At 38.9% G+C, this 24,999-nt stretch overlaps 1 protein-coding gene across 2 annotated transcripts in view; it reads right to left on the reverse strand.

Moving 5' to 3' along the window:
• Positions 1-3,814: 3,814 nt before the first annotated feature.
• CXADR (CXADR cell adhesion molecule) overlaps positions 3,815-24,999 on the reverse strand; it is a 32,610-nt gene continuing 11,425 nt past the window's right edge. Inside the window, exons 2-8 of one of the 2 annotated variants that reach the window (XM_084226589.1) lie at positions 20,173-20,342; positions 19,293-19,497; positions 18,774-18,929; positions 17,641-17,763; positions 17,226-17,364; positions 16,684-16,870; positions 3,815-4,291 (exon numbers count right to left, since the gene is read on the reverse strand). In XM_084226589.1, the coding sequence (XP_084082715.1) occupies positions 4,250-4,291; positions 16,684-16,870; positions 17,226-17,364; positions 17,641-17,763; positions 18,774-18,929; positions 19,293-19,497; positions 20,173-20,342 (1,022 nt within the window). In that variant the 3' untranslated portion in view covers positions 3,815-4,249. Of the gene's footprint in view, positions 4,292-12,375; positions 16,871-17,225; positions 17,365-17,640; positions 17,764-18,773; positions 18,930-19,292; positions 19,498-20,172; positions 20,343-24,999 lie in introns of those variants that run through there. The other variant, XM_084226588.1, reaches the window with a different exon arrangement.

A 24,999-nucleotide genomic window follows, 5' to 3' on the forward strand; every position in this document is an offset into this window, starting at 1 on the left:
TGCGGCATTGAGTAACAGAGAAAGATTGTGTGGCTTCCTTTTAAGCAATGATTTCCTCCTTTACCTTCCACATGCTCCTGAAGTTGAGATTGAAGTAAGTTCTTTCCCTTTGTTTGTGTTTGACCCACCTGGATTTTGTCAGTAACACAGGAGAGCTGCAGCCTGCCGAGGGAACTGCGGTGCCAGTCACCAACCTGCATGGCTGCTGAAGCCAAAGGTGGTTTGCCCACGTGGATGCTCCACAAGATGCCTTAGGGAGAGACTCGAGATTACTTCAGAGTCACATGAAATAACTGCATACATTTTTTTGCAAGCTCATAGTTGATGACAACATCAGTATTATCAACTACCATCTCCTTTAAGTCTTAAAAGGAAAGTGGCAACTGCTGCCAGCGTGCTCTGTCCCGGCACTGAGCGGAGCAGGGTGCCCTGGGAGCATGCTGTCACCCCTGAGAACACTCAGCAAGGCTCATGTGTGTGGCAGGCAATGGGGTGCACAGGCAATACAATGCAAGCTGTGCATCCCATGCAGAATAAAGGGTTTCTGCACATGGGAGGAGGGTACAGGTGCCTGGAAACACCAGTGCCAAAAGCTGAGGAGTCTGTAGCTTTGAGCACCGCAGCTGAGGATCAACATTTTTTGAAGGCAGAGAGAATTTGGCTACATGCATCTTTTTTATAGGATCACAAAGCACTGAGCTGGAAAGCTCCTCTGGAGTTTGTCTGGGCCAATCCCTGTGCAGAGCAAGGCAGTTAAGTGCCTTGGGCCTTTTAGCCCCACTGCTGAAAGTCCTTTGTTGTCTGCCTTTTTCTTGTACTTTGATCCTTCTTTCCACTTTCACACTGCCTCCTTCCCCTGTTGTCAGCACAAATATCAGTGCAGCTGCCTGATGAACTGAATGATGAATGTACCAAGTTCAAACTACACTTCACCATATGTAAGCAATTTTAAACCATATCGTGTCTCTGATGTGGCTCACGGCAACTGCACCAGTGCTTATGCTGACAGGATAGGAGGGAGCCCAAGGCCAGGAAAGAAGAGTCAAGACAGGCTGGGCCAAATCTTTCTGCAGCATGCCAAATGCTGCAGTTCAAAATGCACATTCCAGAGTCACAATTTGAGGCTTAATTTTATGCAAGTACTTAGAACGATGCCACTTCAGACAGGGATACAGCTGTAGCCATGCGAAACTGCCTTGCACTGGCATAGCTTCTGTTGCAGCCATACTGCCTGCAGGACACTGTTGGAATCCAAATCCTCCCTTGGGACCATGGGACAGTTCACCTGGTGAGCTGCCTGGCTCATCTCATACTCTACGGAGCGTGCATGATGCCACTTGGGCAGTGTGAGCCCACAGAACCAACCTCAGAAACAACACACTTCTTCCAAGTTCCACATGACTGCAAGGCCTGGCCACCATGGAGAAGATCCCAGGAAGCGTGGGAATGGCTGAGCACAGCACTGCTCCTCAGACAGCTGTAATTATAATGGCTTTGGGAGAAACAGAGCTGTTTCAGAAGTGGTCTGAACTAAACAGAGATCTGACAGCTCCCATTTGGTAGAAAAATGTCATATGCAAGATGGAGGGAAAGCACTTCTAGTTAATCTCCTTGCAGCACAGATACAGCTGCTATTGGTGACATTCAGGCTTTGTGACTCTCCAGGTCCAGGCCAGCATGCAAAACATCACATGAGATTCCTGTGGGTGTGAACAGGAGCACAGCTAGCAAACAAACACATGCTTAAACTCTCCTGTAACAAGCAAGCCCTGGCAAGAAGTAAAGTACCTGAAATGCACTACTTCTCATTTAATAGTGTTGGCACGAGAGTCAGGGAGTTTTCCACCTGCTGACCAAGCTGTTCTATGTATTACAAAGGATAAATAGTTGAAAAAATAATCTATACCAAGTAAAACTTTCCCCTGATATTTCCAGCCACTCCTAAACAGCCACAATAATCTATAGAGGCACAACCCCCAGGCTTAACCATCGTAGTTTTCAAGCCTGATGAAGGTGGCAGAGAACAGACTGAGAGTGAGAATAAATCTTCAGAGTTTCTGTGTGGCACCAGACAAACTTTCAAACTCATGTCCTGCTTACACCATAACAACACAGCAACATAAAGTTAACAGCCTGTGCTTGGTGACTTCAGGCATGGTGGACTTCTGGACTAACTACCCAACACAAAACACCCTCCAAAAAAACTCAGTATCTGGAAGACTGGTAAGAAGATGGGGATTAGCCAAGCAACTCCTCAAATGACAAGATGACAAGAAAGTTTTACAGTTACTAATTTCTTGGGAAAAAAAAAGAAGAAATTTCTTTGCAAAATTGACACATATTTACCTTCAATGACAGCAATAATAATTTTTTTTTTTTTTTTACTTACAATATATACCTATTAATTTGGATTGGAATTTAGGAACAAAAAAGTTTATTTCACTTATTTATTTAAGAACATGTTTTAGTCCAGCAAGCTTTGCAAACTTTTCTGCAGAAAGAAAGTTCTACAAAATTAACTTTTTAAGCAAAACTATAAGCTTGCACAGTTACTCCTACCTTTCTCCTCCTTTCTTAAACACCAGCAATTAAGCATTAGATGATGGTGATCACTGAGGGCAGGAAAAGGCACTTTCTCATCTTATATGGAGTACACCATAGCATAAAAGGTAAATGCTGTCCACAACTCATTACCTTACAGTTGCTGCTCCTTGACAAGGCAACTTTCATACTGATCCCCATGGAATTTTACCCTGATTAATTACTTGCCAGATTCACCCAGAGACAAGTTTAGGCAGCGTGGAGTCAAAAGAGAGAATGAGGAATGAAATATTTTGGCACAAAAACAAGTGCTTCTTAAAGGCAAAGTATCTTTTTTGTGATTACAACATTGAACTTAGATTTGGAACTTTTTTTTTTTTAATTGGCTACTTGAGCCTATGATATTTAGAAACCTTACACACTTCCATTTTTCTCAAGAAGTTATTCCTGTTTCTTAGACAATTTTAGTTGACTGCATGTGCAGTGACAAAACTCATTAAATGGAACATTTGCTTGACAGCATCTGAGTTTATTCTAGAATTAGCTGTGCTCCTCTCAAAAACAGAAGCAAAAATAATTTAATAACTTTTCAACATTATAACCACCAGTTTCACAATGGATTAGGTGGTTGCCCTCAGATCACAGTGTAACACATGCCCGTAGATTAATGTTTAAATTAATAACTATGTATTTAGAATAGTTAGAAACCAGCACCAGTATTTCTCAAGAGCACAGACAGATGTAGTTAAAGGCAGGCTTGAGTCTGCATATGCTCACTGCTACTGCCTAAATTCTGTGTGTCCTTCAGTGTGCTCTGATTTATGTGGACTGTGACAGGTAATGAGTTACCAAAAATGCCCAAGTACCAGCAGGATACCAGGCTCCAAAATTCACTCAGTAAATTCCAGTCCATTAGATCAGATTACAGTGATCTCATCTTTACATGGTTAAGTAAATTAATATTTTCATGATGAAATCAATGCCCAAAGTCTCCACAGTGCAGGAGGCAATAGGGACCCCATAACCAGACTGGTTTAAAGATCATACTCATCTTCCCTCTGGACTCCTGCATGGTAAATTGGGGAGCAGGAGGAATATGGAAGTGCACAGACAGGAATTACCACACCACCTGCGTTAACAAATTATGCTGAAGCACGTGTTAACTGTAACATTCAAGTATGTTTTATTAAGTGTTACAAAATATATACAATCTCAAAACACAGCACGTTTTGCACACAGTTTGTCAGCCCTCATGGGTATCACTACAGCATTCAATAGATGACACGCTTCCTTATGAAATCAGCAGACCAGAAAGCTAGGAAAACCCAAAACTACTCTATTTCAGATCACAATCTTTTTAACACCCCACTGGTTAAGGCTCTATTTCTGCTACCTGAGTTGATTTTGTTAAATTCACAATTTTTTGCATCTCCAGGAATGGGGTGGGGGAAGCAGAGAGGAGGGATGGTACACGGTTTTCAAAACACAAAAGTAGTAAGAAAAACGTCAGGAGTGGCTTTGTAAACTTTGCATTAAAAATATGAAAAAGAAAAAATTTGGTACTTACAAAACTGAATACAGCCTACTTAAAAATCTTGAATCTAAAGTGAGATCAAGTAAAAAAAAAAAACAGCACTTCATTTCATAATGTACTTCAGTTTCACCATACTGGAAAGTCATGCAAAAACTGATGCCTGTTTCTTCATGTTTATACCACTGTTATGTCACCAATCTTGTGTGCGATGTCATACTACAAAAAGAAAGAATATCATTAATCTATAGCAGCAAGAGGCCAGGTACTGTAACATACAGTAATCAAATGCACTATTCAGATCATCATGGTCATTCAGATTCAGGGTTTATACCAGTGTCTGATAGCAAAAAAGGTGAAGTGGTGCAGCAAATGAAAACTGCATTTATCAGTGGACTACAAATAACTGTATATTTAACTTGACAGGAAATTTTCAGTCAGTTTCTCATGGATTTTTGCCAGTGCATACCTATTGCATTGCACTTTTAAAGTACCTGCCAAAATCCACTAAATGCCTCTTTTCTAAGTTTCATGGCAGCAACTTGCATTGTCAAAGAATCACACAGTTCTGTTGCTTACTGCCATGAACACTCGGTTTTCTCAAAGTGCCTCATCCCTACCTGCACACCTGCTCATTTCACCATTTCTTTAGAAATCACTTCTAGTTCCTTGACTGTTGTAACTGACTTTTCTGGGGATAAAATTTGTACAAAGATGGTAAATAATTTTTTGTTGCAGTTACAGTTCTCTATCAGCTCTATATTCTTTGAGTTCATATTCTAGGACTGGTATTGTAAGAAAAATAACTCATCATTTTTGCCACATCTCCATGCTGCAAAATGCACTTTCTATACGCTGCCTTTACCTAAATGCTGCTGACAATCACCAATATTAAATCTGCAAACATGATAATACACCAGAAAACAACTCTTCCTAACTAATAATCCACAAATGTATATGGATTGTATTGTGTTTACTGGAAACAGCTCATTTTCTTACTGAATTTCAGCTTATTACAGGCCTTTGTATAATAACACCCATCCTCACAGATTTTTAGGACGTGCCTCAATGACACAATAATTTCTCCATAAAAGCAGTAATTAAAACAACTGACTCAGGCTATTTCTGCAACAGCCCACTTTCTTCCTTGCACACTGTCACACTGCAATTAGAATTACACATCAAATGGAATCTTCCAGTTGCATGTGACAGTAAAAGGAACCGAGTGCCTTCCCAACACTTTGCTTGGAAGAGTAACTCAAAGCAGCACCAAGTTCTGCTTGGCTGGAAATCACGACCTTTGGCGTCTTTCTATTTCAAGCTATCACCTGGCATGAGAACCTGCTGTTCTCTGAACTTCATTCTGCTATTGTTCACATAATTATTGTTGAAGGGACTATTAAAGAAACTCACTAATTGGGACTGAACACTGAGGCCAGAAACATCCTTTCTGTATTCCTGTCTTTGCACCATGGATTGCATAATGCTTCTATTTCCTACCTCTTTCATTTATAGTTCTCAAGTTAATAATTAGCAAACATATGCCTTCTAAATAAAGTTTAGCTGCTCCACACATAGTTCATCCTATCACATTCTACTGGAAGAGCCTGAAGAAACAGTGCTCTTACACTCCAAAACATGTATAAATCCAGCTTTTCTCAGGGGTGCAAGCAGGGATTCATGTAATGGTGTCTCTCCATCAAACTCCTCTTTGCTCCATTTTATGAACAAGGCAAGAGAAAATTAGCATACCCTGCTTATGGAGAAAATTCTGCTACGTGGCACACAGAGATGAGCTGGGACTGGGGAATAGTTCTTGATACCCCTGTTGTTTGGAAAAGCAAATGTTTTCTAAATCTGATGCTTAAATGAGCTAGAAAGGCAAACACAATCCGTTCTCCCTTGCTGCACTGCCCTGATACTTTCAGTCTTGATTTTCTTTTCCTTTCCTTCTCATCCAAGCAAATCTCTAGCAATAAAAAAAAAAAAAAATTAAAATAAAGAAAAATGCAGTCTGGCAAGTGAACCTTAGCATGCAGCTAGAGGCTGTTTGTGCAGCTGTGATAAAGAATAAATAAATAATAATAATAAAAAAAATTGAAAACATCCACCCCCCCAGTGTTGGAGCTTATAAACAAGATGTGCTAAGTCCTTTGGATCGTGCAAGAAAAACTATCAGTTAATAAGAAACTACTGTCTGCCCAGGTACTTGCAACCATAACCCCATTAAGTTTAAGCTGGAAAACCAGGGGCCAGTTTGAAATCCACTGTGTAAATGTAGTTTAAAGAGCCTAATGCCTAAAGCAGTGACAAGGAAAACTGGCTGGGAACAGAAAATATGACAGAAAGTGACAGTAAAAACAATGACCCTACACAAAAGCCTGATCAAAAGCAACATACCACATTCAGAAAAAAAGGAAAACCTGCCTAAAACTCTGTCCTGCTCCAGTAGTGAAATCCATACCACAGTCAGGAATAAAAAGGCAGCATGTGATAGAAAGAGGAAGGCCAGGCTGTAGGCAAAGTGTATGAAACACCAAACACCAGGGCCAGTGATGCTAAGGAGCTTTCCACCTCTCTTGTTGTACCTCAGCCTGTCACACACAGGGTTAGGCACCTCCAGTGTCAGTAATGGTGAAGGGAGTACTCAAAACAATAAATACATCTGTATTTCCATTATCTCACTTAGAGAATACCTTCCAAGATACCTGCAGAGAGCAGCAGGGAAAAGGTGCTGAGAGAGTATCAAATGGAGTGATGAAGACACTTCCCCATGCACTGGCAATGCTTTGGGGGATCTTTCACCCTCAGGAAGCCCCATAATGGGATCTGCTCAACTATTATTTTTCCTTCAACCTGAAATACTCAAGGAGCAGCAGAAGTACTGGAAGAGTGACTGCTGTCAGGTCAGAATTAAAAAACTGGAAGCAGCAGGGGACAGAGATGACCGCAGATGGTCTCATCAAGATAACAATCTTTAAATACATCTATTTCAAAATCTCCTAAGATTATGAAAGAAATGGAAAGAAAGTACTAGAGGGGCATCTGGTGAAGACTGAAAAGCATAGCAAAAAGACTTGCCAAGGACAGCTTTAAAAACAAATGACAGTGCAATGGGAAACCCTAGTTCCAAAAGTCACCAAGAGTCAACAGAATGCTCCATTCTAACAGCTGTTAGAGATTATGAACAAAGAGGATATGTCAATAGAAAATAAATAAATAAAGAAAGAAAAACACCTCTCAGCTAAGTCATGACAGAGCCAGGACATCAACCGCTAATTCTCCAGCTTGTTAATCAGTCCCCTGCCTTTGGACTCTTTGTTACTGTTTTTATTGCTAGTGAGTGAGCTTCTGTCAGCCATGCCAGGCATTAAGGATGTCCCCAGCCTCCTTGCATCTTCAGCAATTTCCCCTCCATGTACAAACCATAAAGCCAGCAGCAAATGCACTAGCTCATATGGCTGGCACAGACATGAGATGTTGACAGAATTAAATTCACGTGTAGAATGTAACGACCCAATTGTCACTGTCAGTTGAAATCCCAGCTTGCTCAGGTAACACCAGGGGCAGGGAAATTATGTTAATTTCTAATAGGCAACAAAAGGGACTGTTGAGCATAAAGGCTGCAACCCTTCTTCCAGCCCTTTAATCTAGGAATAAAGGATTTTAGTGGTTGGTTGAGATTCCTGCCTGCCCACCCAGTTCAGATGTGCAAAGATCATACTTAAAATAACGAACTTAAAATACTTCAAGTAGTAACACAACCTTGATTTTAAAACCATAAAATTGCTGTCTAGAACTTTGATGCCTTTCAAGTATGCAAATCTAGCAAGATCACAACTGTAGGTCATCTGCACAAGAATCACAATTTTCATTGTGTTGCTGCTAAATGAAAACCAACAGACACATTGATGGTCGAGCTGAGGACTTTTTTTCCCTAAATGAGCTGCAAATGAAGAACCATCATTGGTGACTTTAATTTCAGTCTGAAAAATATTGACATTTTAATGAGTAGCTCTAAGGTCTGCTTCATACTAGGCAATTGGGCAACAGTTGCACCTATTTTTTTGGTAAATAAAAGGGATGTAGAAGTATGTACTTCAATCCTAGCAACAGTGTGTGTACAGACGATATAAATACAGTGTTTCTCATCACAACTGTTAAAACCTATCAAAAATCACATTCATAACTCAACTGTACATTTCTAGAGCTTTTTGTTAGAACTTATTAAAAAAAAAGGTTTAAGTGATGGAGATTTCTCAATTATTTTCCTGAGTAAACAATAAGAAAATAACCATCTGGCACCTTAGAAGGTTCCTCAACTTTTTCAGTTGGAAAACACTCTTGGAAAGTCACTGCAGAGCACCAAACAATCACATTTAGGCACAGAGAGATGGGGACAGAGGATGCTAAAGCATCAGCTGTGGGGGGGACACTCATCATTCCCAAACACAACATTTATTACTCTGTTTCCATACAAAACACTTATAATCAGCTATATTTTTTTTTCCAAATGGGCTGGAGACAATATGGGAATCCACAGCAAATTTTTGTTTTTTGAAGTCCTGTGTTTTAAACACAGTGAGTTTTCTCATCTTAAACAGGAATACAAGATCATTAAATTTAAATAGGTTACCTAAAGAGGTCACCCAAACCACAGCTCAAGTCAGAAGCAAAAGGTATTGCAATGCCTAAGCAACTTCTTTTTGAATTACAGAGTACAAGGATGAAACCAGGGCAAGACCAAACAGTTCATTTCAAGCTGTGTCCTTTTAGTAATGCTGAATTTTTCTCATGTACCAACAAGAAAGAGGGAAGAATATGTGAAAATAAACTAATTGCAAGCTTTATTTTGTATTTTACAGATGAGATGAACGGTTTCTGGTCTTGACAGTTACAGGATTGGAAGTGACGTGGAAGGGCATTTTATTTATCTGGAGGAGAAGAAGTGCAGTGCTAGCAGCCACAACATAAGCTCTTTGACATGTTTCACAAACCACCAGCTGTGCCCCAGAATTGGCATCTCCTCTAGCAGGCAAAACAATTCAGTAGTGTTATGTATTCCCACCAGTTGCCTTTATTCCTAGTCTAAGGTATCGGCTTCCCTCCCACCTGAGCTATTGTACCGGGAAACAGAAATCCTGAATTAATTTTATCTTGATCTCCTACTGCTAAGTAAGGCATAGCATAAGTGTTTTGACTTCAGCAAATAGTTTCTTCGAAACACCACCCACTCAGCTGCCTGAGGAGTCATCTGTGAGTGGCTGGGACTGCAATCAGAGCCCTTAAACATTGGGAACAAATGCTCTGCTGCACAATTTAACTTCCTTGAAATCTGACTAATCCCAACTACTGTCTCACATAGAAAATATTACCTAGTGACACAAAATAGGGAGAGTCAGATCCCTGGATGGGATAAGAGTTTCAATTACAAATCACTGACCAGGACAAGTCACAAGTTGTAGAGAGGTGTTGTTTCACTTGTACAGCAGTAACTGGCCACAAGAAACAAAAGCTCAAGTTGCTTTCCTACTCACACAGAGCCTGACATAACTGGAAGCTATTTAGTAATGGCACTAAATTACTTTTATGGCTTTTCTCCATCTGATTCAGTACTCCTTCACAGCAAATTCTAACCCAAGTGACCACTGCACCCCTGGAGATGTTTGTGCCCAGAGCACCAAAAAGCTGAGCTGTCGCCATTTGCCCTGTTTGGAAGGTTCAGGAGAATCTTTCTTCTGCTTCCTTACAAAGTACTGTTGGTAATAATATAACCAGTCATCACCTGCAGAAATGATGGATGCTAGGCACTGCAATTTAAGCAGTGAAGGTATACTGGCTACAGAAACAACTCTGAATGCAAAAATGTTTTGTCTTAAGACCCCTTAAGCCAGATGTAGCTACAAACCAGAGTAGGGAAAGGTTTCAAGAAGTTAGAAAGTTCATGCACGCTTCCGGAATTCCCATTCCACAGAAACTGATCAGACTCACTCCTTTGCTCTCCCCAGTTTGCAATTAGGAAAAATTCTCTAGGAAGGAGAGTACAATACCCTTCAGGTACAGCACTCAGCTTCTGCCCTGCCTGCAGCTCCCCCGAGCCACAGCATCCAGCCCTGGAAGTGGGACAACTGTCAAGGCATCACGCAGCTCCCTGCGCTTCCCAGCGAACACACTGCCTCCAGAGGTTTTCCCCCTAAGAAAAAATTAGATTAACATCTGAAAGCACATCATTTTATCTTTGCTAATGTCTCTTCTAATATTGCCACTTTTTAAAACTGTTACATAATCAAGTTGTGTAATCAACAAGCTCAACTTCTTTACAAAGCTGCTCACCCTCCCTCCCTCTATCCATCTACCCTGGCGTCATAGAGGTTCCTGTATGAATTGCAGTGCTTTGCTTCCCAAATTATATGGTACAATTGCCCTTCATCTGTTTCTCTAGACAGCATTTCTCTAGACATTGACCAAAAGAAGCTTTACTAAAAATGACAACCCAAATAGTAACTGCTACCACTAAATACTACTGATTTTGCATATCCAAAGCAACCTGACCAATGCTTCGACAGCTGAAAGCTGAAGTCTTCAAAACACCAACTTAGGACAGTGACACTGACTTTGATTTCCAACGATCTAAAAATCAAAAGATACTTAAAGGCTCCCTGTTTCCAGAAACTTGACTTTGAATGGAAATCAGAAGCAGAGACAACAATCCTCCAGGCCAGTTTTCTGCCACAGTGGCTATTTTATAAAATTAAAGGTTCATACTCTTCTCCTGTAGCTGTGCCTGCACCATTCCATAAAAAGCCTAAAGCAAATCAGGAAGAGCAACAGAATCATCATAACTCAAGTACACACATTATTTTTATATTAAGATGCAAGTTTTCATGTCTTGAGAAATCACCTATGGTCATACACAAGCTAAAAGTAGTTTTAGAATAAGCTGACATTTGGAAAGGTATAAAACATTCACAGCTTTGTTTCATCCTATTCTTCTTCTACTTAATCAGCTATTTTCTTTACAAACTATTCTGCTTTATGAATTTTACAGAGAGGAAACAAGGCTAAGTTGCTTTTTAAAAGAGCCTAGCAATTAATTGCCTATCAGTATTATCATAGAGCTTTGAAACAACTCAACATCAGGGAAACAAGAGACAGTAAGCTCAAAAGACATACAAGATGTTCAGAGAAACAAACCAACAGCTTTATCCAAGGCATTGTCTAACACACACATAAAGGACCACAAAGGTTCTGTAGAGCTACCAGGTGCTGAGTGCCCTCTGTTCTATCAGGACACTCAGGAAATTTCTAGCTGTTTTGCTGGAATTCCACAGACATGCTGGAGGTAGTACTCAGCTTCTGGTTCATGGTCACCTATTCTCCACATAAAAGACCTGAGAAGCAGCTGAGGCATGCAAGAGCCATCTGTGACAAAACTGCCACCCTAAGTTCAACACTTCCATCCTTTCCCAAGTCTTGACACGAATGTTAAAAAGAGTGTAAGAAAGGTTTCTTAGAACTCTATAAATAGAGACAAATCTGAACTTCCATTTCTATTAGGTTTCTTTTGGTATTTAAGCATGATTCTTAATATGAAATTTAAAAAAAATCCTAGATGTTTATCCTCCAGTACTCCATTTAACTTCACATGCATGTGCACACATATATCGGGTTTTTCATATATATAAAGAAGATGTTCACTGGAACATCTGGCCTGGCCCAGAACACATTAATATATCAAGATAGGTATGCATTATAACATATGAACATGCATATATTATGAGCAAATGTAAGTTAATTATGCCTCCAATTATATGAGCTTAATACATAACATTATTGCAAACAGAGCCCATGCCAGACTTTGGATCTCCACCCAAGATGACACTGGAGAAATCACATCAATCTCAGGTAAAATAACAAGGACAATAATCAGTTGGCTTGCAAGGCCAAGCAGTGCAGCGTATCCCGAGTCAGCTTCATCGAAATTGAAAGAGATGCAAATTAACACATTAACAATAGAACCCCCGAGCATTTTATCAACATACTTTGAGTGCTGTCAGCCTGCTTGTTTGAACTTTAAAGGACAAAGATTAATCAGTTTCAGGAATTTTTGGTTCTACCTAAAATAAAGAGGGATGAAATCTAATCTAAAGTTCGTTTCCAGGCTTATGTTTCAGAATAACTATACCTACAATTAAAAACCCCACCTAAAAGTGCATATTTTAAAATACCTAAAGTTTTGTTTGCCTTGGAAGGGGGTGGGGGGGTGGGGGGGAAAGCAATAAATAAAATTATTCGTACCAGCATGGTATACACAGCCATATTTATTAGTTCACTTCCAATTACATAAAGAAAAAGCTGAAGACATATACAAGTGCTGCTTTAAAATAAAGACAGACTACTGTTTGCTCCAACAGTTTTATTTCAAAAAGTACACAAGTCTGTCATGGAATTATAGCATTTTAAAATTTTGGATTTTTTTTTTTTTTTACAAATTCACTCACAATACCTGTATTTTAAAATACCATTCCCCCAGAAGTGTGAATATAAAAACCTCATACTGAAATTCATATCAATGTTCAAAGTCCATGCTTTGTGCATGAGAAATGTAATGTAACATTGTAACATTTTGGATCCCAGGAAGTTGTTATTGCTCTGATTTCAGCTGAGCTATGCCTCAGTGCTAGGGGATTATTCATCAAAGGGCCCCAAAAAGCACCTATCAAGTGTATAAAACAAGGTTTAAGTGACACAAATAGCATAATATCTTTAGACTGAACAAAGACCTAGAGTGATCCAGAATATATACACCGCTCAGAACAAAACTAAAAGCTTGTCATGGAAACCAGCAATATACAATATTCAGCATTACGTAAAAACTTGCAATTCAGAAGTCTTACTTGCACTATTAAACAGGAAGCATACATCTAATATGAATGAGACTATTAAGAGCTGAGAAAGACGTATGCGTTGTACATTTCTTTCAAAAGTCATGTTTTACCCCTCCAACAAGGCATTTCTGTGCACCACACAGTTCTGGAAGAAGTATTTGCTCTTAGGGAAGGAAGTTTCACACAAGTATCTTTAAATACCCACTGCAGAAAGTTGATGAAAACTCTTGTAATGTATGGACAAGTGTTACGTAACCTCTACAGTATTACAAGTCTAACACTTTATTCACACCATGCTAAAATTGAGGGGTTTCTTTCTATATATAGTAGTCCTCAACAGGCAAGTTTACAGTCATGACATTTACTAGAGGTTTCTTGAGTTCACTTAGAGTATTTACACAATGGTACCACCCTCCCTCCCCTTTCCCCCCCTTTTTTCTATAACAAAATGAGACTTTAAAAATGCCACCTCCTAACTGGTATATCAGCTGCCATTTCTTCCTAAAACTGTTCTGTCAGCAGAGCTCTCTGGCACATCGGGCACATCATATGTTTAACCAGTTCATCTCCCACACAGCTAGAAATTGTTAAAGTATAGTAGCTGCTTTTGAGAATCATAATCCAGTGTAAGTGAACAACTTAGTGACAAAAGAAATAATTTATAGTAGCAGTATTATGTTTTCATAGTAGTGTTGCATCCACCCAAGAAGGCATGATGATAGCAACTTGAGGCAGAGTTTACCCCAAGTCAGAGGTTCTGTATTTCAGATAAGGACTGTGTCAGATTCCATTTCTTTCATTTTTCCATGCAATTACATAAATAGACAGACACTGTCAAGGCTGCTAAGCCTAACAGCCAAGCTCTGAGGGCACATCAGGCTGTCCTTCTGCCCATTTATCATTTTGCACAAGCTGACAGAGCATCAAGCATGTGTAAACTCTGCTCCGTGTGCTTTACTGAGACAGGTTTCTGAGTTCGAGTGTTCTAGGGCTTACCTGACTGTAAGTTACAGGGTCTCAGGCCAAACCAAAAACAAACAAAAAATTAATTTTAAAAAACCCTCATAAAACACATAGGTCCACAGACGGCTTAGAACCAAATTTAGTAGGTTTGCTGCCTGGTTCCTTAGGTTTATAGCTCTCTCTCAGTCTGTGATTCACTTTAGTCTTGCACTCAACTTGTATTTGTAGTAACTATACCCTTTTCATTAAGAAAGGCCTTAGTTTCAAGGTAAACAATCAGTGTATGATTAACATCTTGGAAGTCTCTTCTATCACAATAATTGGATGCAAAAACATGTCTCCTCATCTATAGTTCTTCAGAAACTATGTTTGGCACATTTACTAAGCCTATTATTTACCACATAAATGAAAGTCAATCATCTCCCTCATTGGTACAACAACTAAAGAGCTTACAGGAACACAAACACTTGAATCATAATTAGCAATTGAAGGAGTTAAGTGACATTTTGAAATACAGAACAATACAGAGAGAGAGACACTGAAGTTCACATCCAAAAATAGGCATGAAGAGGTATAAATAGTACATAAGAATCAAGAAATCAGATCACAGTGTCATGTTTTAAGAACTGTACCATCATCTAAGCACCTGTTCATACAGTATTTTTAGGCACCAGAAATTTAAGAAAAACTGAAGTTACAATCAGGCAAATTTTATTGACAAGGCACACATGAAAGATAAAAAATCTGATCTCTAACAGTATCAGTTTACAATCTAAAAAAGTCCCAAATGTGTAAAACTAACTCTATATTACTTAATAGCCATTCAAGTTTCTAAATTCAGTATGAAGGGTATGTTAAAATCATGAAATTGTTTGGGTTGTAAGGAGCTTAAAGATGACCTTGTACCAACCACTGCCATGGGCAGGGAAATTTCTTTACATTAATAGTGCCAGGCAAAAATTGTGCACCTATTTACAGATAAGACAAACATTTAGTAGTTAGCCAAAGAATTCATCACAGATGTATAGGAAGCTACAGATAAGCAGATACTAAACCTAGAAGTCTGGGCTAATTTTGTTTTCTCTCACTGTTGCTACACACAAATAATCCCAACATCTTTCAACAGACTATTCGGATATTTCCTTCATCAACATCAGTGAACATACTGTAATGAACTTAGTTTTCCAAAATACCTTGTAGCTCAACAACTCTAGCTAGAGTCAGTTAAAAGAACTCTCCCCCACCTGCTCCCCAGCACAAGACAAAGAAGGTAGAAAACAGGAAGAAAGGAAGAATTCACAGATTCAAACTGTACAGAATTTTTAAATGGAGCTTTTGCAGGTATATAACAACAGTCATTAGAAGCTACCAGAAGTCCTTAAATACATGTGAAAGTAAGAAAGGAATTGTGTTTCTCTTGTATTGCTTTAAGTTTGCAAAATTGGGAAGAAGCGTTTTCAATCTTGCAACATGAGATTTGTATCAAGAATTCTGGGTAATTGTTTTCTCTCAGTTACATGAAATGCTTGCTTCTCCACAGTCTGAACATTGGTTCAGAATATTTAGGGTTGTTAAAGAGGCAAGAAAAAATGAGCTTTGAACTCCTTGCAAATTCATACAGCCAGACATTAGCATCTTGAACAAGGACTGACTACTGCTTAGGGGCATATGAGAAAAGCTGTTTCCACAGTGGTTAGAGCAAGAGGACAGACGTCAAATACCAGTTACTTAAAACAGGTTTCATCAAATCCCCATAGAGCTTCTAGGAAATTGCTTTGGAAAAAAAACTAAGAGCACTGCCTTAGTATCTAACCAGGCATTGGAAAATGCAAGGTACAACTAACTTAAAGACCTGTGTAAAGATACATTAACTCATTCTTACTGCGACAGTAACAGTTGGTCTGTAGGTTTTAGAGCTTAGATACCTCTACCAACAATCTGATAGGATTTCTTGCATCAGATAACGCAAGTTGTAAGTCATCTGACAGGACCAAAACTAGTTATTGTAAAAAAATTTGTGTTTCAAAGAACTTGCAAGGTTTTCTGTCACACTTCCACTCATTGCCCTTTTAAACTCAGAAGAGATTAATTAAATTAATTGAACCAATCAAATGACTGTCTGCCCCTGACAAGTCAAATAAGAGCTCCAGCACTCCAAACAAATATCATCAGGTTAAAGAACCACATAAATACTCAATTTGAACAGACTTCTAAGTCATCCTTGGTATTTCAGCCCCCTGCAACTATACCAGACAGTGGCCAAGATAAAATATTTCTGTTATTCCACAACTGAGAATAAAGTCTCAGGAACTCTGAGAAACTTCATGGTCTACACATGAAATGCTTTTGTTACTTCTCACCTAAGTCTCACCGTAACACATTCAGAACTGTGCATTAGCTGACAGCGTCAGAACCTCCTCAGCAACCTACCAGAGGTCCAAATACCTTCAGTGTCCGATATTTATTTATGAACTTCAAAGTTTTTAGCAAATAGTTCAACTATCATATGCAAATAAGTTTAATTTTAAACAGGAGAATTGGTGGCTTTTCAAACTCACTTGTATATTTTCTTGAAGGAAAATTTCATGCCAGTGTTTAAATGAGGGATGAAACACAGTATTTTTCTCTAATACTTACAATGAACACTTTAAAAAAAACAGCTTTTAAATTAATAATATTTTATACTATCGACCCATCTTTGCTTTGTGCTGGAATCATCACAGGAACAGCTCCCATTCTACTTAAATTAGGTGCAGCTACCTTTGAAGGTGCAAAGGCTGGGGTTTGAGTAGGAGCACGTTCAAAGTCTTCACTTGGGACTTGGCTATATGGAGTTTTGGTATATCCTTCCATGTTGGAGGGAGACATTGAGCCCAGGGAAGAACGATTGCTGCCGATGTAGCTGCGAGCTGTAGAGCTGCGACTCTTTGGAGGTGGAACATCTTCTCTGAAATGAGCAAAACACACCAAAAAAAAAATCAGTTGCAGAACAAGGGTTCAGTCACCATTACTTTAAAACAAATATTCAGTTTGGTTTTTTTCTATTCTAATGTAGCCAAAAATATCCTTATATCTTCCTTTAAAGTAACAAAAGCCCCCCAAACCCTCAATATTCTTTGCCTCTAAAATGTTTGCTGAAATCAGACAAACCACAAAAAGTTCTCTGACAAGCCATTAGTGTTCTAATAAGATTTCCAGATTAAGACAGAAATCTCAACTGTTAAGTAACTTATTTGCAGAAATACACATTTAAAAGTTAATCTTCCAATAATACTGCTCAGGAACTAGAAACACATTGTTACCTGATATCATGATGTACTTCTTTCTCATATTTCTTCTCTCTGTGCTTCTTACAAAAACAGAAGATGATAGAACACAGTACAGAGAGACCCAGCAGAGTTCCTATAATAGCTCCAGCAATTATACCAGCTGTATTTACGGCTAGAATAGACAAATAACAATAATGTTTGTTAAATGTCAGAGTAATAAGACCTTTCTTTAAACATTAAGCCCAGTATGTTTCACATGAGGCAGGTCAATAATACTGAATCAGAGGGGGAGTGCTCAGTCACATGCATTTAAAACAGTAAGACTTGAAGTGGCACCCACAAGTTACATAAGAGCATTGGGGTTTTTAACCATTTAGGAGTTTAGAGAAAAAGACTGTTCAGCTTTAATACAAGAACACTGTGTGACTATTACACAGCAAACACTTACGAGGGGTGACATTCAGCTCAACAGAACATTCATCTGTGCCAACTCTGTTTGTGGCCACACAGCTGTATGTACCAGAATACTCTCGAGAGGCGTTTTTCAGAAGAAGTTCCCCTGTATTTTTATCTACAAACAACAGAAGGGAGAGGTTTACCATTTTCCTAAATATAATTCCATATTAAATATCACAGAATTATTAAACCAGCATATACATGAAATCTTAACTTTAAAATGCTATATGAAAAAAACAGATTAAAACAGTTCTATCATGCTGCAAAATGCTATCGTTTGTAAAAGTCTTACCCCATTAGAAATGTATTACACAGTATTTGACATGCTCTTTCTGCTGAACAAGTTAGATACGGTCTAGAATCTATAGAACACACTCAGTGTCCCCAAAACTACATTCACAAGCCCAAAATTAACAGGGGTTTTGTAAGTTACAAGTCACTCTTGCACAATGTCCCACTCATTCTTGTCCAGCACTGCTAGTGCCAATTTCTCTTTTTGTTACCACGAGACAAATTTGGGATGTGGGGAAAGAAGGGGCATAACCAACAGTAGCCTAAAGTCTTGAGTGGTACAGAGGACATTAATGATCAACAGATTCACTGTCAAAACAAGGACTAAGGGACATCACATAGGAGACCAGGAGTCAAGTCCAAAATGAAGAACAGCATTATGGTTCTTCCTTTGTAGATGATTTTCAGGGATCTGTGTTTTAAGATATTTACATACTTTAATAGAATGCAGAAGCTTACAAGAAATTGGATATTTTTTGCTTGTTTTAAATCATATTGAAGCCACATCTGAATTCCCTACTGTCCACTTAAGCACAAAAGCAAAACTATCAGCAAGCAGGAGAACTAACAACATCTGGGCACAGGTGAGCATGATACTGCTCTTAATGGTAGGAATCTCAACTTGAAGCTTGAAACATTTCCAAGCATAAATTAAAAACCAGAATCAACTCCAGCTTGTTTCAAAGTCAGTTTTGTTAGAGGGCAGAAGTGACATTTAATCTTGACTACTCTAGAGTAATGCTAACCCAAAGACGCCTACAAGTCAGGATAAGCCAAAAATAATATTGCAATCTTTTTAATTATTTCAGAGTAATAAATGAAATTTGACAGTACTCAGCACGGAAGTGGCAGGAAGATTCTGTGTGCCAGATACTCTCCTCCAGTCATAAGACAAAAGTGGGGATCCTTCTTGTGACACACATTTCAAGGTAACGTCTTTTCCAATCTCCTGTGATCCTTCAATGGAACATTTAGTCCGTGCTGGCTTTACTAATTAAAAAAAAAAAATCACTGAATTAATACCAGTCACAATCAAAATATTTCCTAGTTGTGTTCTAGCAGCCAGTCCATTCTGTGAAAGATAAAGTTTGTGCCACAAACCATTTCCATACACAGAAAGATTTTTCTACTAAATACGAGTCAGGTGGAGAACATCTAGAAATGCTTGTAATTCTAAACATCATTCCCTTTATTTCCCAGAACAGAATTATGCCCATGCCTCCCAAGGCCTCAGAAATTACCATAATCACCACAACACTGCCCAACTGAAGCTTTCATTTCAGACATTGAAAATAGGGTGGAATAAGCACATAAAAAACATCACTGAAAATTTAAGAAAATAAATTATCTTACCAAGTACAGTCAACTGTATTTTTTTGCTTTGAACTCCAGGAGCCTTCTTCACTTTGCACTGATACGTGCCCGTGTCTGATGCCTTCAAATTCAGGATATCCAGTGAACCATCACCAGATCTGGGATCAGTATTAGTAAACTGCATTCTCCCAGTCAAACCAGCATAATAATGATTATAAACCCTGTCTACAGCATACATAATTATCTATAAAAAAAAGAGAAATATTATTCAGAAATCCACTTAGTGTGCAAACATTTAAAATCATTACATCTCTTTGAATTCTCAAGTTTCTTTCTATAATTTTAACCCCAGTAATAAAACAGTGAGTCAAATATCTCCACCTTCAAAATACCACCACACACAGCATTATAGTGAATACTCCAACTAAACACCTGACCAAGTGCCAATATGTCAGCATCGACTCCTGACTGAAAGAAGACTGTTTAGGATTGCTCCAATTTAACTCTGCAGAACTTGCCTACTAATACAAATCATCTTACTGATAAGGTTTTCAATGACAGGAAAGAATTAATAACTAAGAGTTAATACATTTAAAATTAAGTCCTCATTAATCTATTTTCAGTAAGGAAGATAATGCAGGTACAAAAGCAAAGTTTGCTTTTCGGAACTGAAGTGTATTTAATCTGGAAGTTCTTCATTAGAAGGCAAGTTTATAGTGAAAAATGTCCTAACATTTCATCCTTAATCCAGTATTTCAAAACTTCCACTAGATTTCATGTGACTGGTGCTTCACAGCAATTTAAGATCACAAGCATCCCAACCTGAAAAGGTAGAACTTTAAAGAGTCAGTAAAAACCTCATACATTGACCTACTAAAACAACTGAATTAACACTGTACAAAGAGAAGTCTCTACTTACTATTTGTTCCTTCTTTTGGTTATCTGCTGGTATCAATACCCACTCAATATCTAGTGGTCCTTCATCTTCTGCCGAGAGTTCAAAAGTACATGGCAACGTAACTTTCTCTCCTTGCGCTTTTTCAAACATTGACTGGTCAACTGAAGTTATCGTTAGGCTTCTTGTCAGACCTATAAAAATATATTTTTATGTTTTGAAAACAAGTCACACGCAGTTGTTCATTGTAAGTGCTCTATGACATACTTTTCCTGTATAGAAATCATGCCATCAGTCAGACTTGTCACCACTGAAGAGAGCCTGTGCAGACCCTGTTACCCAAAACTGTGCAAAGTCCTGTGCTGCTTATTTGGAATTACATCCAACAGGCAGCTACATCTTTCAAGCCATACTTCTTGTTGTTTGGTTTTTTTGGGGTTTTTTTTTCATAATTCACATCCCACGCAATCCTAAGCTGAACATTTTCAGCAGCAGGTTTTCAAGTCACTATATAATCACCTTACAATTACTCCCTCGCTGTAAAATGAAAGTATGGAACAGCAATGAAGTCTGCCAGGATAGACAGAATTCTTGAGAAGAATGGGGTTGGAGTAAGTTACTTTGCCTTCAGTTATAAGGGCTCCTCCATCTACAGGGAGACAGAAGGCAAATTAATCTTTTCCAAAAATCTCAATGAGTTTTTTGCATTTGTTTGTCTGTTTTGCTTGTCTTACTCCTCTAAAAAGGCTGCACAATCCTTATCTGCATGCCTCTAGGCAAACATGCTTCCAAACAACAAATTTTCCTCAATTCAACCCTGAAAAAGAATTCATATAGTGACACAAAAAGAGCTACTCAAAAGGCCTAAAGCAAGATTCCCCGTTTCACCACAAACACAGGCTTCCCTTATATCAAGTGTACAGGCTTGCACATCACAGCCAGGATGTGGAAAGCATACCCTTTGCTCATGATGGAAATAGGTTTGGCACAGTTACATCCACTGTTTTGTCCATCTTGCTGGAAACCAAGCTCAAATTTTTGGTCAGTTTATGTGTGTAGACACACACACAGATGTGACCACAGCCACAGGAGCTACAAGGCCACCAGGAGAGTAGACAGCATGAGGAAGACAGATGGCTTTGGTGCCTTTACAGAGGTCACATAACAGCCTCAGAGGAAAAAGTCTTTAAAATAATTTCACACAGTGCTTTTATGTTCTAACTTGTACTTCTCCATATAGTAGAGGAGCTCCAGTGAAATAGAGGAGCTTCCTTCAGTAGGTCATTGAATATAGTGAGTTAGAAGGGACCCAATAGATATCCTTCTGCTTTATTAAAATTTTGTGCTCTATCAAGTCTTTGCATTCTCTTCGTGATGACAAAACAACAGGATCTTTAACAGCTATTTTAAAAAATCCTTCAGAAAGAGAAATCATCTGACAGACTACAGCCTGCAAGAAAAGCCTTTCACCGTACTTGATTATTAACAAACTAGGTAGGATTATTATGTTTCCTACCATTCCTGTTATTATTGTTCATGACATTACCCTCTGTCTGGTGGAAGGAAAAAAAAAAAAAATTGAAACACCAACCAAAAAAATCCACATCAACTTGAGGTAGCAAAGAGATTTACATGCAATGTCTCTTACCAACAATGTACACCTTTTCAAAGATAACTCTAATAGATTTGTACTGCCTATTTTTTGACCACAGTAAACAGATCTGAACAATTAATTCTCTACTAGGTTGAATTAATATTGTTCCCTAAATAACAGTGATCTCCATGAATACCAGTTGACTTGTCACAATCCTATCCCCTCCTAAAGGATCTTTTCAGATTTTCAAACTAGCCATTCTAAATCTCTGAATAAGCAAAGACAGCACTAGTACTACCTCTGTTTAGGGGTAGATTTAAAGTACATTTATGTTTCCATGACACACAGTAGCATTTACATTACTAATGTAAATTCTTGAACTGTTTTTGCAGCGACTTCCATACTCTTCTGTTTCCCTTTCCCTCATGGCCTCATTAGGGAACTGTAATACAATACTCTCAAGTTCATCTCCAAATTGCATCTTCAACATTACTATATTAAAGAAAAGGGATCTGAACTCAAGTGCAGTTTAAGTGACTGATAATGAAATGCATTATGATGTTTCTTACTTCCTTAAAAGCCTCAAATCTGTAACCTGGGAAATTAGCAGCTTTCATTCTGAAGTAAATCACTGAAGCAGAGCTGCTGCTCTGTTGCAGCATCTCCAGTCACAGTCACTTTGCCATCTGAAGCCCCACAACAAAGGATCACAGCACACACATTTGCTTTCCCCTCCCCACAAGAGAGCCTGCTGAGAATTTCCCAAATGGGACAATAATTCATGTAAAAGTAACACTCTGCCTTTTCACAGCAGATAGTGGGTAATAGAATTCATACTCTGAAGACAGTATGACACATCCCTACTACTAAGAAGTGTCAACCCCTCTGATTTTCAGTTACTACCTGCTGAAACACAACATGACAAAAAAAAAAAAGTGGACAGATGAATATCCATGTGCTGATTTTTTTGACTACTTTTCTAAACAAATGGGACTTGTGCGATCAATGTTTTATTTCTCTCCCTCTTCAGCTGTTACCTGTTCCTCTCTTTGACAATTTCAAAACAAATATAAAAGGAGAAATAACAGTACAACCAGAAGTCCCCCAAGTACTCATTTGTACTGACATAGCTAATAAGCATTAGATTCTTCAACTATCTCTTGCCTCTCCATTGCCATTATGTGAGTATAATTTCAAAGTGCACATTACAGTTTCATGGCAAAACACTGAGAAAGTGGCAACTAGGAAGAAAAATTATGCTAAATGCTGGAAGTACTACATTTCAGAGACACACTCCTAGGAAATTAGACTCCAATAGTCCCACCTATCACTGCCTGGCAGCTTGGTCCAAGCGCTTTAAAAGTCAGAAATCGCAAATCTTTCAGTTTCTAGTACAGCACTCATTTCTCTGATCCGAACATATAAATCAACATAGTAACCACATGCCAAATAAAAGCAGAACCAAACAGTCTGAAGAGCCTTGCCCGAAATGGAAGATTGTCATAAAAATATTTAAAGTTTAATTTTTTTATACTTTTGAAGGCCAAGTAGTATTTTCACACACACTGCATGCAAACATGTCAATGAAAGCTAAAGCACACAATCCTCAGCATAACGCCCAGCAATCATTCCTGCACAGGAAGCTTCCAGCACACGTGCTAAGAGAGGTACTCAAACATCAGTTTGAACCTTCTAATTATCAGAGCTTTTCCATAAATCTCAATTCCTTTCTAACTGCACATCTCCCAACGCCTTTTTGATTATACCAGCATTCCATGGTCTTTTCCTCACAGTAAGGCTGCAAACACAAACCTTTTTTCCACTTTTTTTTTTTTTTTTTTTTGGGTCAACATCAGCATGCAGAAGCAGCAAGCACCTCAATTAAGGTACATGTCAGAGCTAGCTGGGCTTGGACTGAGCATTAGCAACACAAGGGAGGGGCAGGTAATACTAGTTGGAGATTCCCTTCTGCAGGGAAGACACACAGCTGCTGCCAGATATGCTGGAAAAAGAGGCTTGGCCAATTTGACATGTCAAAGATTGTCAAGGGTCCTCCAACCTTTATTATCATCACCACTAGTGCCTTATTCTTTTCTTTTTTGTTCCTTTCCCACTTAATAATTATGTGCTATTAACAGAGACCTGGATGGGGCAAATCAAGTGTGGCTAGAAAACTCCAAGGGCAAAGGAGGACATGGGATCCCAGGTCCTCCTTGCTCTTTTCCTGTGGGGGGGGGGAAAAGACACAGAGAGACACATCCTTCAAGTTAAGAACTCACTACAGGAATGGCACTGCAAGGAGCACTTTAACTTTTATGGCCACAAGTGCCCCTGAGAAACAAGGGCTGCTAAGTTAGAGATGGGTAGATTAGCCCTGTAAATGAGAGATCTGCCAGGGAATGGTTATTGATCTTGGCAGTCGGGGGGGAATAGAGACTGAGCCATGGAAGTACCTGGGTCAGGTTGGTGGAAGGATGAGATAGCCTGGTGAGGATAAATCATGTTAAAAGAGAAGCCACCTAACAGCACCTGTACACAGAGCTGACACCAGAGTGAGGCATGTGGGACAGCTTGCATGGCTGGCACTTTGTCATCAGTGGACACAAGCTTTTAAACAAAGCCAGGAAGGGAAGAACAGCAGGTGACCTGCCCTCTACCTGTAGGAGTAGCTGGAACACAAAAAGCTGTTCTACAGGACAGACAACAGGCTGGCTAAGAGCTTGTGGGTCAGGGTTAAAGGAAACATCACAGTCAAAGGTTGTTACAAATCACATGGTCAGGATAAGAACCTGATGAAAACTATTTCAGCAGTTGCAGAAAGTTTCTAAAAATTACAGAGACTGGTTACTACTTCACCTCTGTGACATCTACTAGAAGGGCAACACTGCAGGAGACAAAATCTAAGACGTTTCTGAAATATTTCAGAGGAAAGCAGTTCTAAATGAGTCAATCACCATTTGATACTTTCTTGAGATTGCTTTCAAGGAAAAAACCCCAAGAACTTGCCAGGGATGGGATCAACAGCAGCCTTGGCCATGAAAGAGTGATGCTTAAAATCCTGAGAGGAGGAAGGGAAATCCAGCACAGACCCTGCACTTCATATGAGCAGACTGACTTACCCAGCAGCTGGAATTCTGCAGAATCCAGTTCTAAAAAGCAAAAGAGCTCAAAAAACTGGGGAGTATTAAAGGACAATTACTAACCACACACAAGGAGCACACCCCAAAACCCAGCAAAACAAACAGATAAATCAGCAG

The sequence above is a fragment of the Fringilla coelebs genome, assembly GCF_963513975.1.
Source record: "Fringilla coelebs genome assembly, chromosome: 2".
Classification (NCBI taxonomy): domain Eukaryota; kingdom Metazoa; phylum Chordata; class Aves; order Passeriformes; family Fringillidae; genus Fringilla; species Fringilla coelebs.